At 32.3% G+C, this 18,025-nt stretch overlaps 1 protein-coding gene and 1 long non-coding RNA gene across 19 annotated transcripts; one reads left to right on the top strand and one right to left on the bottom strand.

The window, feature by feature from the left end:
* Positions 1-917: 917 nt before the first annotated feature.
* Positions 918-5,261, bottom strand: LOC127250142 (uncharacterized). Of its 13 annotated transcripts, none has more exons than XR_007838574.1 (6): positions 4,894-5,261; positions 3,974-4,329; positions 3,819-3,899; positions 1,330-1,554; positions 1,084-1,159; positions 918-980 (listed from the first exon to the last, which is right to left on the bottom strand). It is a non-coding gene; the product is annotated as an uncharacterized LOC127250142 (long non-coding RNA). The 13 variants fall into 13 exon arrangements; XR_007838576.1 differs by lacking the exon at positions 1,084-1,159 and adding an exon at positions 3,104-3,222 and having other exon boundaries at positions 1,330-1,409; XR_007838567.1 differs by adding exons at positions 2,343-2,456; positions 3,104-3,222 and having other exon boundaries at positions 918-1,554.
* Positions 5,262-5,413: 152 nt separating this feature from the next.
* LOC127250140 (kinetochore-associated protein KNL-2 homolog) lies at positions 5,414-17,586 on the top strand. Of its 6 annotated transcripts, XR_007838561.1 has the most exons (12): positions 5,414-5,554; positions 5,652-5,737; positions 6,909-7,053; positions 7,935-8,067; positions 8,190-8,647; positions 9,648-9,726; positions 9,877-9,935; positions 10,847-10,901; positions 12,490-13,150; positions 14,388-14,567; positions 16,683-16,796; positions 16,923-17,586. XR_007838561.1 is itself a non-coding variant. In XM_051273305.1 (9 exons), the coding sequence occupies exons 1-9, from the start codon at positions 5,417-5,419 to the stop codon at positions 11,926-11,928; spliced, it is 1,203 nt and encodes a 400-aa protein (XP_051129262.1). In that variant the 5' UTR covers positions 5,414-5,416; the 3' UTR covers positions 11,929-12,483. The 6 variants fall into 6 exon arrangements, 2 of the variants coding, with proteins under 2 accessions (XP_051129262.1, XP_051129263.1); XR_007838560.1 differs by having other exon boundaries at positions 16,683-17,586; XM_051273305.1 differs by lacking the exons at positions 12,490-13,150; positions 14,388-14,567; positions 16,683-16,796; positions 16,923-17,586 and adding an exon at positions 11,879-12,483.
* The last annotated feature ends 439 nt before the right edge of the window (positions 17,587-18,025 follow it).

Genomic DNA, 18,025 nt, shown 5'->3' on the forward strand with positions numbered 1-18,025 from the left:
ATTATTATTATTATTATTATTATTATTATTATTCATTTATAGTATTTTTTGTTGGATGACATTGAGAATCTTAATGTAAATTTTATAATTTTTTATTTTTAAATGATTTTATTTGTTCTTTTAATAATATAGTATTAGAGTGTGTTCGTTTATAATTTATTAGAATTTTTATTATTCATTATTTTTTTCATAAAAATATTAAATTAAATATTTATTTTTTATTATACTAAAAAAATAATCTTATATTAAAAATATCACTATCATATTTTGAAAGTTATAAAACTCCTTAAATTTAGAATTAAAAAGTTATGAAACTCCACAAATTATTAAAATTGAAACTTTTGAAATAAAAAACTTAGACTTATAGTGTATATATATACACTAGTACTCTTAGCTGGCTACGGCCCGCTACCAAGTTTATAAATATGTATTTAAATAATAATTTGATTATGGAATAATTTTCTTATTATAACATAGAATATGAGAAATACATATCATATTAAATTTTAAAAATAGAAAACAAAAGAGATGAATGGTATTGCATAGAAGAGACTTTTTCACCATTTGGAATTGCCAAAATTTTCATATGGCCAATTTTCAAAAGTGAATTGTGCATGTCTTAGGATATTATAACGGGAGAGTGAGAGGGAGAAAAAGAGATAAGAAGTTGTGAGAAAAAATTGCTTGTCATGTTGCAACCAATTGGTCTCCTCAATCGGTATTTTAAAAACACCTGCATAGTAATTTTTTCTTTCACTGATTTAACTAAAATCAATTTTGCATTTGTGTACTATAGGTGGATAGATGCATTGTCTATAACTAACAAAAATGACCTCTAAGGAGACAAACAGGGTTCAATACAACAGTAAAAGAACACAACAAACTAATCTCAGTCTAGATTAAATCCAAAATTTACCAATCCAAAACATGATGTGATGTAAAGAAGTTGTGATTGTCGCGTTTTTTCATCCCTCGGATACCTGCAATTAAACAATTAAATTTATGTATGAAAGCATCGAATGGCATATAAGACAATACTACACAAAAGATTGAGATAAAATGGACATAAAGCAACCAACTTACTTTAGATGTGATGGAATATACAAGTATTTAGACCACGAATTATAATTCTCGAAGATTTTGTCCAAAAACATCTGAACTGTATTACTATCCAACTTCATTATTAAGCAATTATCATGAGATGCTTAATATTGCATTCAACAAAAGGAGAATTAACAATCCTCTTGAAGTAGAAAAAAAGCACTGAGGGCATTAAAGATTGTAATAATATTGTGATTGTTTCTTATAAGAAACTATTAAAGTTCTCACTTGATCATATTTCCGAAGGTCTTTTTGCTTCACCTCCATGTCAATAATAAGTGCTCCCTCTGATTTGGTATATTCCTTTTCTTCAACAGCCAAATTGAAATGCCAGAACATATCAACTAAGACAGTAAACTACCTTTTTTTCTTTCTATCCATCAGAAAGAAAGTCACTACTCATACTCTCACTCTCACCCATATTCGCACACCTAAATACCACAAGGTACATACCTGAGGAAATATAATTGACAAAAAATATATAATAAAATAAAAAATCTCAATACATTTTAGATGATTAATCTTTCAAATGCTTAAAAAAAAATAAAATCATGAAAATATAACCACAATAAACACAAATTAATTTTTATCTCCAACAAAAAGTAACCAAGCTAATTCGATTCGAAATATGCAAAATCATACAAGTTTCTAGCATTACAACCTCAAAAATTGAACATGGAGATTCAATCCTAAAGTAGCAGAAGCCCTGATGATGAATTCTAAAAGTATTAATCTAAAATTTATTTTTCATTTAAAATATTCTAACAAAATATATTTTTTATTCAAAATATCATCACAAACCCTTAATTTTCTTTTCAAACTTGTTACTATTAGAAAACTAACTCAAAATTCCGAAACATTTCCAAAAATATCTAAACACATCCTTAATAATTCATTCAAGAAAATATCTAAACACACCCTTAATAATTCATTCAAGAAAGCGATTACCATCTAGACAAAGTTCTGCATTTGGTCATAAGACAACATGCGATGATGTGAACATATAACTAATGATAGCATATATAGTATAACTGACAAATAAATACCAGAGCATGTATAACATTTAATCAGATATACCAACAAGCTAGAAATCCTAATTATCCTACCATTTATAGTGAAAATATGTATGATCAACTATCTAAACCAAACTCAAAAACCTCCCATGTAACAACCATTTGCCAAAGCAAAGATAACATATTGGAATTCAAAACAACAATCAGCCATCAGCATCAGAAACTCACAGATTCATCACTAAAGCAATGAAACTGTCTTTTCAGCATAGCTGACCCATTCCAGCATTAGGGTGTAGCTCTAAATCCACCAAAGAAAGATTTTCCCCAAGCTCCACATTCCCTCTTTTTAGGCACGCCCATTTGCATATCATTTTGTAGAGATTGCGTTTATTTTTGATACAAAAAAAAAAAAAAGTATAAAAAAAAGTTTAAAAATATATTTTCCTAAAATAAATAGGAAATGTGGTTCGATTGTTGTACTCAAACCAACTGAAATATAATGAAGTTTATTTTTTCTTATTAATGCCATGTAATCAAAAAATAGGATTGAGAGAAGATCACATCTGAAGATGATCGATGAAGGTCTAAAATAAGATTGACCAGATAAGTTAGGGCAAAAATGCCCGTTTAGCATGACTGATGAAGATCACCAATACTTAAAAAGAAAAAATACAACTACACAAATAAAAAAATATGAAAAGAAAATCAAATCTCATTTATCTATATGATGGAGGTAAAATCAAATCTTTTTGGGCAAGTATTTATTGCAAATCAAAACCCAAATGACTCATGAAATTTACCAAACGAAAATCCAAAACAATCTGATTTGTGTTGCCACTTTGATCTCATTTCTAATCTAAGCAAGATTTCTTCTCACACAAAAACAAACCAATCAACACAAAATATCACATTATAACCCACCTAACAGACATGCAAATACAATTGATTAGCAAATTTTTTAATGAAAGAGGCGATAAACTATTCAATACCTACACACACTCAACACTTGAACGAGAACACTTTGATCTTATTCCTTCAACAGCGAATAGCTGCAAAGCTTTGGCCTTTATATATTGCACAGAAGTCACAGCTTCAAAACCCATAAAGACTAAAACAGCAAAAGAAAAAACAGTAAATTTAAGCCTGAAAATACAATCATGAATAAGATGAACAACACTTTGAAGGCGATCAACATATATTTTGAGTAGTTGTGTTGATTGGTTTTAATCTTTTTCACTACTCAGTACTCAATTATGTTCTATATCTGTATTGTGGTTTAATTAAACTATTTTTTTTTTTTCTTAACATATTATATATATATATATTTAATAGATTTAAACTATAATTCAACAATTCTTTCCATAGTTCAATAGTTATAACATGGTTCCGAGTTCAGCAAATATATTATAAAACTTAGTAAATAATTTATATCATCATTCAATAATTCAATTTTAATATAAATTTAACAAATGATCCTAACCCTTGCATATAAAGAGGATATCAATAGGAGACTGAAATTAAGACTGGCAGCATATTACAAGAAAAAAATCTTTTAAGCAAAACTCAAATGAAAATTTTACTCAATCAAGCAGAATTAAACCACTTTCATACCATGTAAATTACAAAACAAGTTTACATATAAATATAACATAGAACAATCATTTCATGCAATAAAATGTAAATACAAGACTACAATATACAAACCTTATTGAAATCTTTGTATTGCCTGTTACCTAGACCGAATACACCGTATTGGAGATCCTTGAGCCAGTTTCCTCTCTTCCCCTGCACCACAACAACTCAAATTTCAAACCGGATCTCAATCGAACAACAAATGTACAATAATATTAATTATTTACCTTTGTTAATATCCTCCTCAATTCTATGCTTCTTCCAAGCCCTCCCTGTACGTTGATTTGTAGAATCTCCAGTTATTTTCGACTCACAAGAATCATAACTCTCTGCTAACTCTATAATTTTGCAGGTTTCCGGAAAGGCTCCCATAACCGCTGAAGACATATATTATGACACACCAACTGGCATGGTGATGGGAGCTAGGTTCAGGGTACAGAAAAATAAAAGCTGGAAGAACTTATGCTTAAACCATGAGATAAAATCCAATCAAGAGATACATATGGTGATGAACTCCAGAGCTGCAGCTACGGCACCAGACATGCTAAGATTGTTGAGGTAAATACCCTTCTTTGCATTCATTCTACAACAGTACAATATCAATTCTATTATCTTTAAGCAATACACACACATACACACTTCAATATTTTTAACATCAACATAGATATAGATAGATATATAGATATATCTAATACATCACATCACTGTGCTATCTATAATTTCTTTGTTGATATGTTTATTTGCCGAAGGTACTATTACTCACTATGGATGTTTATTTTCATCAGGAAGAAAATATTGGTCTAGATGATTACCTCTTAAAATTAATAGAGAAACTAATAGATGATTACTTTGCTGTATGGCTAGACAATATTGGACTGCAACAATTTGCAAACAATAAGAAGATTGATAGGCACTTTCCTGTTTGGTACTTGAATAGAAATGAATTGTAAAATCTACATTCGTAACTCCAGTTTGTATGGAATTTGTACACTTTTCACTGTGGATACAATAAGTTGTGCAGCTATTGCCACTCGATAACACCATATTAAGTATATTTGTCCATTAAAAATAGCCATCATTTTCCATCAGTTTATAGAGTCATTTGATGGAAAAAGAGGGTCATGAATTGCATGAATAAGCAGGTTACCTTTTCTAAAAGTGACATAATATCATCTTTGATATCTTTTTTCAGTTTCTCTATAGTCGTGCGCTTGATGTTGAATCCTTGAATATATCTTTGATTCCTGAAGCAGAGTAAGCCCCATTCTTATCAAGTTTTGCAGGCGCACGAAGGAAAGGAAAGACAGAAAGCAGCCCTCATGACGGTGTTGGGAAGGCAGAATTAGAGGGCGGCGATGGAGGATGGAGGAACGATTCACTGCGCTGCTTCGATTGGAGTAATAAGGGGTGGAAAATGAGGGCAAAATGGTAAGATCAGGTAGGCATCCGTACCGATCCTTATTTATAAGTATTAGATAGATATATTTTCCAGAGAAAACCCAAAACCCCAGCAGGAAGGGAGGGAAAGTTGTGGCGCTAGTCGTAGTCAGTAGTCCTCCCTCACCTTCCCCTCTCCATCCCCGTCTCATCTTTCTCACACAGTTCTGTAACACACCCCCCATTCCAATACACAAAAGAAACCCAACGCATCTAACAATTCTCTCACCATTATGCAGTCCACAAATCTCAGGTCCGGTGCCGCTGAACGTTTTTTAAAACTTGGAATTGGCGCCGCGTCAAATCCTCAGCATCCCCCGGAATCGGAATCGGAATCGGGGAACGTGCCCAAGTCCCATTTTAAGAAGACAGTAAGCGTGCATCATTCGACGCTCCAGTGGCTTTAATCTTTCTGGTTTGTAAAGTGGTATTAAATTAGGTTTCTGTTTCTCTTTTGGGCGATTCAAGGTTTGTTTGGCTGATTGGTGGTTGACAAAAGTTGAAACTGGCTTCCAAAGGAGGGGACTTGCCGTCGCTGGGTTTAGTTCTCGAGAGTATGGAGGAGCTTCGTTTTTTTTCTGTTTTTTTTTTTTTTTGGTTCAACTTACCTTTAGCATAATATTCTTTAATGCAGGTGTTGAATTTATACTTGTTTGGTTTCTGCTTTAGGTTTTCGAGTATGCAAGTGTATAATTGTGCTCCATAATGCTCCGTCCCAAGATTACCAATTGTCCTTTTTTTTTCCTTGTTAATTAGCAGCCACTCAAAACCATTTTATTATTTTTATTTATTATTAAAACTCCCTATTTTTTTTTTTTATCAAACTAATTTATGGTAATAATAAATAAATAAATATATATTTTTTATTTAGTTGTATTATATAAAATTTTATGCTTTTACAAAATCATATTCATATTATATACTTTTATTGAAATATAATGTTAAACACATTTTAATTTTTTTTTTAATTATTAAATAACTAATCTCAACTATGTAAATAATTAACTTATACTACCTAAATTCTCGTGTTCAAACAAAAGGCTTCATCTTTACTGGGACGTGGGAGTATGATTGTATAACGAAGAGAATACATTGTTGGATTGTTTGATTACTCATGGAGCAACCTGACTCAAAATTGATCAGATTTCGAATGTGTGTTCCTTTAAATAGTTATGTAAAGTGATGTTACGGGAGAGTGAATAATGTATTTTTATAGGAGAATGTAGTTTTAATTTGCTATTGTCTTTCTTCACAATTATCTGTTGAAATCACTTTCTATTGCCAAAGGAGAAAGTATTGTTAATGATAATTCATTATTCTCTTCCCCAACAAATCAGTATACAGCCTATCCACCCACCCAAAGGATAATCTCTCTCTCTCTCAAATCTCAAGACACTTTTGCATAATAGACTACTAACATTTATTAATTTTCCACTAAGTGTCTTCACTGGTACAAACCAGGAACTTGACCTCATGCCTGCTGGTCTTTACTCCTCGGAAGTCCTTTTAATGCTTCTCTTTGTTCATGTTATTTGTAGGCCTACCTTTGTCTGTGTTGCTGCATCTGCACAGATTCACAATTCGCATGACTTAGTTTTTTTTTTTTTTTTGTTTCCTGATGCTTCTCTGTTTAAACTGAAATGGCATTAAATCTTGAATTACATACTTTGATCTCGAGTAGGCTTCATCTATTGTTTCCTTTTTCTTTTTTTTTTTTGGTTATAGGAAACAAGCCTTGAGAGTTTTTTCATCTGCGCCAATCCTTAAGAGATATGATATATTTACTCTTGAGACATCTGATGGGATATGTGTAATCTTGAAAGGTTTTATAAACAAAGCTCAGACTTTGGAAAATGGGTTTCCATCTGATGTAAGTTCACAGATACACTTCTCTGGCCATTTAGTTTTAAGTCTTTTGCCTTTGATATAAAATTCAAGCTTCTTTCGCCTATCTTGAACTTGTTCGAGTATAATCCACTTCAAGAACTTGTATTTGCCAAATAATGACATGTGAAGGGTTTTTTTACCCTCTTTCAGGATGTATTTATTGTTAACTATATAACTTGAAGGGCGAGTCTCAGATGTTTTTTCCTATAAGATGTGATTTTTGTGCTCTCTTAAAGGTTTTACAGGTGCATGATCTTTCATAATACGAAGAGGAGTAAGTTTAAAAACTGGAGAAGTTCCTAAACAGTTAGTTGTGCTGTGCTGCCTTATCATCTTGGAATGTTTTGGATTATTTCTCAATAGAATCTCAAATTGTGACAGAATACAATTCAAATGTTTTAGCTTCAGCCTTTTCACTTATATTATATAATATGACATCAGGGTTAACAAAAAATCATTTGCTTAGCAAATTTGAATGTTGTTAAGAGAGCATTTTTATACAGCTATTATTGAAAATCAAATGTTAAAAAGTAGTTGAAACATGTTTCTTGATTTGCAGTTCTGAATTTCATTATTTTTTTGCCTGGCAAGCTGGAGAGTATTTCTAATTTCTGAAGAAAAGGGAAAACCCAATATTGTTTGGTTGTGGTTTGAAATTGATTTGAAATGGGGTGCTGATTTGAGTCTTTGTTTAAATAATATTTTGTTATGATATTTTGTGAAAGAAAATAATATATTTTTATTGAAAACTATGCAGGGTCAATAGTGTTGATTTTGATTTTTGCATGTCATTTATCTTAAGTGGATGGGTGTTGTCATAGTATTAGCATTCTCATCATTAGGTTTAAAGCATTGCTTTAACAGGTATGCAATCATTTTGTTTTTGGCTTTCCACCTAACTGGAAGGACTATGATGAACAGTGCAAGCATAAAAAATCTTCCCCTGACAACATTTCCGGAGTTGACCTTTACAATAATTTATCTTTCAAATCTCAAGGTATACTTGCCATTTTATTTCAGTGCTATGTTATACTGTTGATGATTAATGATTATGGTTTCTATGTCTATTCTTATTTTTATTTCCTGCTTTTTGCTGTTGTTCTGAAATTGTGGCTGAAGGTGTGAATCACTTTGAAGATGGGTGCGAAAATTTTGTGGGATCTAAAGATGGAATGAATGCTAAGGATGTAAAAAAAAACAAAAAACCTAGTGTAGCAGCTCCATATTCCGAGAAACCTGCCAATGTGGTCTCTGAGGGTAACTTAAATATGCCTTCCATTTCCTGTGGAATCACCGGACAAGAATCTTTGGCCGATGCTCAATATGTTCCACAAGGTATAAAGAGAAGGATAGAGTTGGATGCTGATTCAGTTAAAAATGATCTTGGACATAATTTTGAGGCTCCTACGCAGCATTCAAAGAATATGCCTAAGCCTAAAGACAGAAAGAGTAAGAAGAAAAGTACAGTGACAAGACCACTCCGTGAGGGTACCTACAAGCAGAAAGTAGATGCTGATGCAAGTATTTTGTCTGAGAGTGCTGGAGCATCGGGGGCTAAGACTAAAAGAAGAGAATATGTGAGTACACTTTTCAGTGGTATCTTTATTGCACTATTCCCTTGCAGTTTTAAAATCATGACTATACCCTTTACTCTTAATATGCTTCATGCTATAAGTTAGCCTTAAGCCACTTATTTGAAAGAAAGAAAAGTTTGTGATACAAGGCATCAATATATACAATCGAGAATATAGTGACTTCTGAGTAAAAAAAAAACAAGAAGAATACATTGAACTTGCTCCGGGGGTGACCGATATGCTGTGGTGGGTGAACTTATGATCGCAAGGGTATGAGTTTAAGATCTTCTGCCGACGCGTTCTCGGTTGAGCCTGGATGGCCTGGCGTGCAAACTATTGCCCTTGGTTCAGTAGTTTACCCGGTTCGCACTCAGGTTCTCCCAATAACTAAAATCTGTAGCATGCCGGAATCGAACTGGAGTTCATAAATCTTTCTTTCGTGGAGTTTTTCCCTTATTCATCCTTTGTAATGACTTCGAGTTCCCACTAATAAAGTTTTTTCCTCCAATTGACATTTTAACTAATTTAGTGGTTGTACGATGATATATAATAATATAACCATTATATAGGCAACATATAGGACTGTTTATTGATGCCCATGGAACGAAGTGCTTCAAGTTGCGAGCTGTTGGCTATGCAACGAAACCTAGTGGAAAGATTTGGATAAGAAGATCATGTCACCTTGTAAGTTCCATGTTGCCGGTTGTGTCAGTATGGATTTGCCAGTGGAAAGCATATATTAAGTAATCATCCTTCAGAATTAATGTATTTGAGCAGTGGGCACTGCACCCCATCAAGATCTGTTACCTATGTCACCTGTCTTGAGAATTTTAAATATTACAGTACATGAATAAACTCCGGTAACATTATCTTACCATTCAGGATTTACCTACAAATACCCTGAAAAGGCATAATTTTTTCAATTGAAAGATTTATAAAGCACTTAATGATGGATTGTATGACTAATGTATTTTACCTCTCTGTCTCTCCTCATCTGGTTAAGAAAACACCTGACGTAGGACATGAACAAACTGGGCCTGCTTCTTCAAGTAGGCTAATGAGTTGTACAAGATCCAGATCAGGTATGTAAATTCCTTTAAGCTCTTTAATATTATCTTACTTCCATCAATTAATAATTTGATGCTCTTTAACAGCCAGAGAGAATATATATATAAAAAAGGACAACATTGATGAAATTTGTTTCTTCCATTTCTTCTTCACCAAAAATTCAGGGAGATTGCTGATGCCGACATTGGAATTTTGGCGCAATGAAAGAGCGATATACAGTGTGGTAATGTTTTCTGTTTTTCTTATCTCTTATCATTGAGTGTGAGTGTGCCATTTATTATTAACGTTTGCACAAGCCCATAACTTGCCAGGCACTATTTTTTTTTTTTTCATAAAACAGATCTCAACCATGTGCACCCTTAAGTGCTAGAAACAGCTTACATTTTCTCTATTTTGGTAAAACTGTGGTCCTAACTTCGAACATATTATTCATCTGTAAAACCAATTTCTGGAATTATGGTTTTTGAGAATTCAGTAATGTACACCGTTTATATTAATGGATATTTGCTTCTTAACCTGCCTTATCCAACCAAGTGTCCTAACTTCTTTCAGATCAGTAGTATTAAAAATGGCAATGTCTTGAATGCTCAACTTGCAGAGATATTCTTGCAGCCTAAATTTTTTATATTTCTAGTTTCTATGTGGTTTGTATTCTTGGGGACGAAATTGATATTTGGGGTGTGTTTGTTCGGGGGTTTGCATTTTGGGTTTGAGATTTGAATAGTAAAAGTTTTGAATTGGAATAGTTGCATGATGTGATATAAATAAGTATTGATGTGTGTTTTGAATTTAAAATTAATTTTTTGTATAATATAAAAAATAAGAAATAAGTGTTTGATTTTATGTTTTTTGAAAGAAAATTTTTATGAATAGTAAAAGTCTGGAAAGATAGTCCTAAAGAACACACCTTTGTTGTTTTTCTATAACTTAACTATTAGATCATTAACTTCTATCGATAAACTACTTTACTCTTAAAAAATTTAATTTTTGTTTGTGCAAAAAAGATCTAGTGGGTTTAGGCGTTTAGGTGTATATACTTATCATGAGTAGACTGTTTTTATTTATTTATTTATTTTTTCAATTCACAAAATCTAGGAAATTCTGTTATGAAATAATAAAATAATAATGTTGCAGGATAGAACGGTTACTGGGTTTCAGAAAAGCATGCGGTCGGAAGAGCTAAGAAAGGGTAAGTGGTTGAAATCCATTCTTCTTTTCTTAGTACTGATGATTACATCAATATTTGGGCTTATTGTTTTTTCTATGACAATAGTATTATCCTGGCATATAGCATATATCTGTTGCCATAATGCCTTTCTCATAAAGAATCGTTTGACTGTGAATATTAGAGGGCAGGAGCAATGTTTTGAAAGCAGATTACTGTTTAAGCATAAACTAAGTTTTTTTTTGTTTTTTTCCAGTCATATGATATGCATTGTTTTACAATGGAATTTTATTGACATAGCTGGCGATGCCACCTGGTTTCCGTAGTGTATTCAAGCCCGGTACAGAAAATATTTGTGAGAAAGAAGTGTATCTTATAAATGTCTTTCTATGAAAATAAAACACATGAAACAAACATTTTTTACATGAAAATGGTAAAGGGTTTCATTTGCAACACAAAATTGCCCTAACATATAATGGCTCAAACCTAGCTGCTGCCCACTGAATGATGCTAAATTGTTGCTGGTTCTCCCATATAACTTGCTTTTGATATAAATTGTTTATTGAGTGCTACCTACAGTATAATTGTCTAGAAGAATGTAATAGTGACTTATTTCCCCAGAAATACATTTGAATGATGATTGTTCGTCAATGTTGTGTTTGAACTTCAGCAAATCAATTCTATCTTCTATTTATTTATTTTGGTTTGTAGATGTGCAATTTAGTATCAGCACATATGATAATGATTATGACGTTGTGCTTAAGTTTTCCTTATAAACTTAAAGAATCCTGTATGCCTTTGTATGCATAATTAGTTGACCGTGAACTGAACTAATCATTCACAGAAAATCAAAGATAGAACCGATCTCTTTTTGGATATTTGTATACAGTGGCTGTTTTTTTAGGTGTATTACTCCTATGATCATATAATTTTATTTTATTTTTTTCATTGTTTAGAAATGAAATATTTTTATTTGAGCTGTTGGTTTAAATGATCTACAGGAAGTGGATCAGAGCCTCCAAGAAAGAGATGGAATAAGTCGAGAAGCTAGCTTCTTCCATCAGAAGGGAAATAAACTGCATGAATTGGTTTATTTTACTACCTACATAAGTTAAAGCTACATATATTTTGCTTTGCTAATGAATTTTAACTAAATCAAGTAGGGTGTAAGTGACAAATTGATTTACCTAATAGACTTGTATCTTCTATAGATAGATATGTATCAATATCACTTGACAAAGTTTGCAGTAAAAAGGCTAAATCATCTGATCTTATGAATTTTTGCGGGATTTAAATAACAACGATAAAGTTGAATGTGCTATTTGTTATCGATAGCCCAAGTAACAGTGAAAGCCAATGCCATAGAACCTCAGCTTCCTACGAACAAAACTTAATTACAAGTTGCATCCAGAAATTTCTCTTCTTGTTTAAATTCTATTACACTTCTATTTATTTTATTATTATCCCTTTTCTGGATGAGTATTTGTACATTATCATGACAATGCATTTTTTATTTTTTGTTCAATGTTTTTGAGTGATAGATCCAATGATGAATACGGTTTTCTGTTATTATATTGTATTTGACTGAATCGATGAAACCACCTCTGTGCAGGATGTATATTAATCATATAAAAAAGGCAAGGAAATCATAAAGCATAGAGCTAGAAAAATGCACTAAGAAACTGAGAACAAAATCTGTAAAATGCAGCACGAAACCTCTTATCCATGTACAGAAAAAAGAAATGGACGAAAATTTTGCTAAAATATCAGAGCGAGTAAAATCTTTCACCTCTCCTCAGTTTTGTGGTAAACATATAAGATTTGCTTCAAGTTCAGATGATGATCCCTCCGAAGAAGATGATACCTCTGAAGATGCTGAATATGACACTACTCAAGTTGGGAACAATACTGACATCGGCCGTGTTCCCCTGTCAAATGGATTAGATCGTGCAAGTAATTGCCCCTATCCATCCGCAAATGAAGAAAAGAAAAGGCTGGGGTTGATAAATGACAGTGACTCAAGGCTTCGTAGGCATAGTGGTGCTGTAAGTCGCACTTCAGATCATGTGCCTCGGGAAAAGAGGAAATATGAGCAGATCAGATCAAGCAGATCTTCTCCGGTGAAGGAGTCTAAACGGGATAACACCAATGCAAGTACCACGCATAAGAGCCCTAACAATGAAGTTTTAGGTGGTCCTTCTATATCTGCAGAGTCATTAAGAATGTTTGTTACACCTTGGAAAGAGGCCTGCCAAGTGAACAATGCTGATGAGGTAATAGAAGCAACTTTTAGTGTCTTTTAACTTTTATCTGACATGCATTTTGTTTGAAATGCTGATATTTTGTTAAGTTGGATATTGCAACAAGTTACATGTGAACTTATTAGACAGTCAAGAGCATTATTGGTTAGCTCATCCTCTAGCAATCATGTTTGCATTTTTACCTTTATAGATATCTGTACTCTGTATTCTTTTATCCTTGTTACTTTTCCATTTTGGTAAATCCTCACCCCCACTTTTCCCCAGAGAAATGATTATGTTAAGGTGCTATTTCACTCTTTAAATATTACTTAATCTTGCACAATAAGTGCTTGAAAAGATGCTTCAGTTTTATGAAACAAGGAAAAAGAGAAAAGTGAAAGAAATGTTCACAACATATCCGTTTATGGGATTGCTCTATGCTGCTGTAAGTATATGATTGTGTCTTTATTTTTTCATTTTTTGGGCATTAGATTCATAACATCGAACATTTTGATAAAATTTTCTTTATCTTCAGCAGGTTTTTGTGCATGAATTAGTTTACTGTTCTTGCTGATATGTATGACATTTGTTTTTCTTGATTTTTAATTCATTAACTATAAATATGTTAAGTGTCTGTTGATATGAGAAGTTATTTTAGTGCCAAGTAGTGAGCATTGAGTTGCTTCTTAACATGATTTTAATGGTGGATTAAGTTCTGATGATAGTTGTATTGGAATCATACATACAGAAAGTAGAAAGTGGATTGCTGTTAATAAGATTGAACAATAAAATGTCCTCGAAAAATGGAACAAGAAGTTAATTTTTTTACTTATTTTTAGAAGAGTAAAATAAAAATTTTAATAGGGTGACAAATTATTGGCCACATAGGGGAAATAAAGAGAAGTTATTTACATCTATAGAATTTATTCTGAAGGCAGGGCACTTAGGAAATAATAGGATTTGAGTAAATTATGAGGAGTGGACCCATGCAAGATGCTCTGAATCTTGTTGTGCTTGACCAACTTTGCTGAATTTATCACTATCCAAATCCTAGAATTGGAATTTATAGGAGATATACTCGGACGCTTCTGGTGTATCAAATCTTATTATTGTTGCTCTCTGCAAATCACTTTTTCTTGCTTGCACATGTTTGTTTTTGAAAGATCCTTTGTTTGACTGACTTCTACTTGTCATTGGTGTCATGCAAATGGTAATAATGCATCATTTTATCCTTGCATATGTTGGCCTAACTAGCTTATTTTCATGACAGCTTATGTTTATAAAGCTTGAAATGCCGGATAATATATACAACACTTTTCACCAAACTTCTAGCGAGCACAGAATGGATGACACCCCATGTGACAGTTCAACTGCTTATAAGAGCATTGATGTTAAACGTACTGAGAGGATCTTCCTGGATCAACATCAAAAGTTTGTGGCCGTGATTATGGTATGGAATCTGGAGTGCAAAATTTAGTAAATCTCTGGCGTACACTTATGCTCTGTTTATGTATGTTTTCAAAACTGCTTTCGTACTATTCATCAAAATTTATCTATCTAAAAAACATCTCATCTAAAATCTATCTTTCTATCTAAAATATTTCATAAATTTTTTTTTTTGTGTCTCCTAAACATCACAGTAAACATCTGTTTATATCACATTAAACACCCATTCTCTATTCAATTTTTTACGATTCCCAAACCAAATCAAAATCCCAAAACATTTCCAAAACATATCTAAACACTCTTAGGTGTGTTTGGTTTTGTGTTTTGGTTTAAATAGCAGTTAAATGTGATATTTTGCAAAGAGGAAATAGTGTATTTTTTATAGGAAATCGTGAGAGTTGAATAGTAAAAAAAACTTAAAAAAAAAAAAAAACTCAGAGAATTGATCCTTAGGGTGTGTGTTCCTTTAAGGTTTGATTTGGGTTTGGTTCTTGGGAATAGTAAAAATATCATTGAAATAGTGTTTGATGTGATATAAATTTGTGTATGTATTTAATGAAAAAATGGGTGTTTGATTTTATGGTTTTTAAGGTGAAAATTGATGAATCAGACCTTAAAGAAACTTACCCTTAGTGTTTTTATGATTTGGTTTTCACTATTGGATTCATGTTATGTTATAACCTGATTGGGGTTATTTAATTTGTTCTTGCCCTTAGTTTTGCAAAGAAATTGCACTTGCATGGTATGCTTGATCACATGAAGTTTGTATCATGCAAACATCTGTTTGTCTTTTCTATAGCTGCTGTGCCATTTCTTTTTCTTTTTCATGCCACCAGGACTTACCACACTCTTTATCATGATCATCTTGAAGCATTGACCTTAGTTTCTGCCCTTGAATAAGAATGAGGCTTTTGTTTTTGTCTTGCTCTCCTCTTTTCTTTAATTGTCATGAGCCAAACTGTACTTTTGATGGACTTTGCTTTGGCTTATTCTTTAACCTTTATGGGTCGAGGATGAAAAGATAATTTGTTTATATTTATTTTTTCTGTACTGGACTTTGTCAATTTACTCATAGACTCTATTTTATTTTTTAAAATTTTTTCCCAAACCTTATAATCCCCTCTAAATATATACTAATCTTTCATACAAAACATTACATCCAACAACTATTTCATCCAAAAACCAAAACACCGACACACAAAAAACACCAAAAGAACACCCCCTTAATGACTTGGCTGCAGATTGGATTTAATTTCTGGGCCAGACAGTTTGATCTATTGTCCCGTAAGGATGGTTTTTTCTTTTTATTTTATATTTTATATTTTATATTTTATATTTTTGTAATTTTGAAACTTGACTTTGTAACTCTGAAAGCTGCTAGTTGTGCTTATTACTAGTTTGAGATGGTAATGTCCGTTGCAATCGGGAGTGAGAACGAATTACCATCCACTGCTAGGCTAGCTGCTATTTGAAGCTCATTTCTCTAAGCATTTTCTATTTGGCATCTATCTGTATCTCACATGTTTCACTCACTTATACTCTTATACAGAGATGAGGGTAATTCTCTATGATAATTATAGTTTACTATGCTTCTCGTCGCAAGTTCAAAGTTGAACAATTATTATAAAGTTCTATATTTTCAAATTCACTTGTGTTGATTATATAGGATTATTGATAATTTATAGTCTTATTCTGTTTCTAGTCCAAGTTTCCTTTTCCTGGTTTTCCCTAGTTATTTCTGTTTTTCTGGCTCTCGCCTTTTCCTCGGTTACCACCTCTATGTGATTCTCCATCTTTTAAATATAAATACCTTTTGCTCTCCAAATATGAAAATTGATTCTCTTTTTTAAATATTGATACCTTTTACTCTCTACAAACGAAAGTTGTTAATCTATCATTTAGCACATTTGTAGGATTTTATTGTTTATTTTGTGTCTTATAGTTCGAGAAATGATGGTATTAGCATTCTATTACAAAGTTGTTAGGTGTTTGGTATATATATACATATATTCTACTGAATTCCATTTTATCCATGAAATGATTGTTTTAATTAAAATTGAATGGGAAGATATGATCATTATTCTGTTAGTGCGTTTATTCCTCTTTTATGTATCTGTAGTTGCAGTCGAAGGTATTATGAAGAAAAATTCTGAATATTTTGCGAATGACATCCCAAGCTACGAAGATCTCTCTCTTGAACATAGGTTCTGTTTCTTGAGGAAGCTTTGCAAATGTGAGTATTGGTTAATGGAACAATATTCTGTTAACAAGTTTGACTCTCTTGGCTATGGAGAATATTTTATATTTCTAGAGAAGTATTTGCATCTCTTGCCTCAGTCATTACTGAAATGCATTATAGGAGGCATACCTGAGAGTGTTCGTTTGGAGGCACACTTGCTTCCAGAAATGAAGTAAACGAGAGGAATATTCCTGAGTTGTTGGCAAGGCAATTTCCATTAGCATCCTTCAAATTAGTGAACTGTGACCTCATTCCAACTTTACCAGATATTATACGAGAAAAATGGGATATTTTAACTTCAAACTCTGTATTATTTTCTACACCTTTATTAATATCTCCAGCTCAAAATGAGAAAACATTAGAATAACAGCGTTTGTTTGGTATACACGAAACAATGGTGGCTCGACATGGGAGCAACAAGCCACATCTGCATGAATAAGAATCATTTCTTCTCCTTCGAGCGTGTTGAAGGAGAAACAATGTACATGGGGAATGTTGCTCCTGATGAAGTCAAAGGGAGAGGAAATATGCTTTTGATGATGATGTCCGGAAGAGTTTTGACACTGACCAACTTTCTGTATGTGCCGGCGATGACGAAGAATTTGGTCTCGGGGACGCTCCTAATGAAACATAGCTTTAATATTAATATAAATGGTGATAATTTTGTTTTGCGTAAATCATAAAGTTATGTGGGTAAGGGTTATGTAGAGGATGAACTTTTGAAATGGTGTATTATGAATGTTATTGAAAATAATAATAATAAGTATGATGCTTATATTGTTGAGTCATCATGTTAATTATGATTCAATTCGTCGATTACTTAACCTGAATTATATTCCAAAATTTGAATTAAATAAATATAAATGTGAAATTTGTGTTGAAGCAAAACAAACTCGGTCGTCTTTCCAAATTATTCACCGTGAAACTGAACCACTCGAATTAATTCACAGTGACATGTGATTTAAAATTTGTACAAACACGAGGTGGTAATAAATATTTTATTATATTTATTGAAGATTGTACAAAATATTGTTATGTGTATTTACTTAAAAGCAAAAACGAGACATTAAGTAAATTTATTCTGTACAAAAATAAAGTGGAAAATCAACTCAACAAACGAATTAAACGAAGTCATAGTGATAGAAGTGGAAAATATGAAACTCTGTTCGGTGAATTTTGTGCACAAAATAGAATAATTCACGAAGTAACTCCACCTTACTCAC

Source organism: Andrographis paniculata, unplaced genomic scaffold (genome assembly GCF_009805555.1).
Source record: "Andrographis paniculata isolate CXL003 unplaced genomic scaffold, ASM980555v1 Contig37END, whole genome shotgun sequence".
Lineage (NCBI taxonomy): Eukaryota > Viridiplantae > Streptophyta > Magnoliopsida > Lamiales > Acanthaceae > Andrographis > Andrographis paniculata.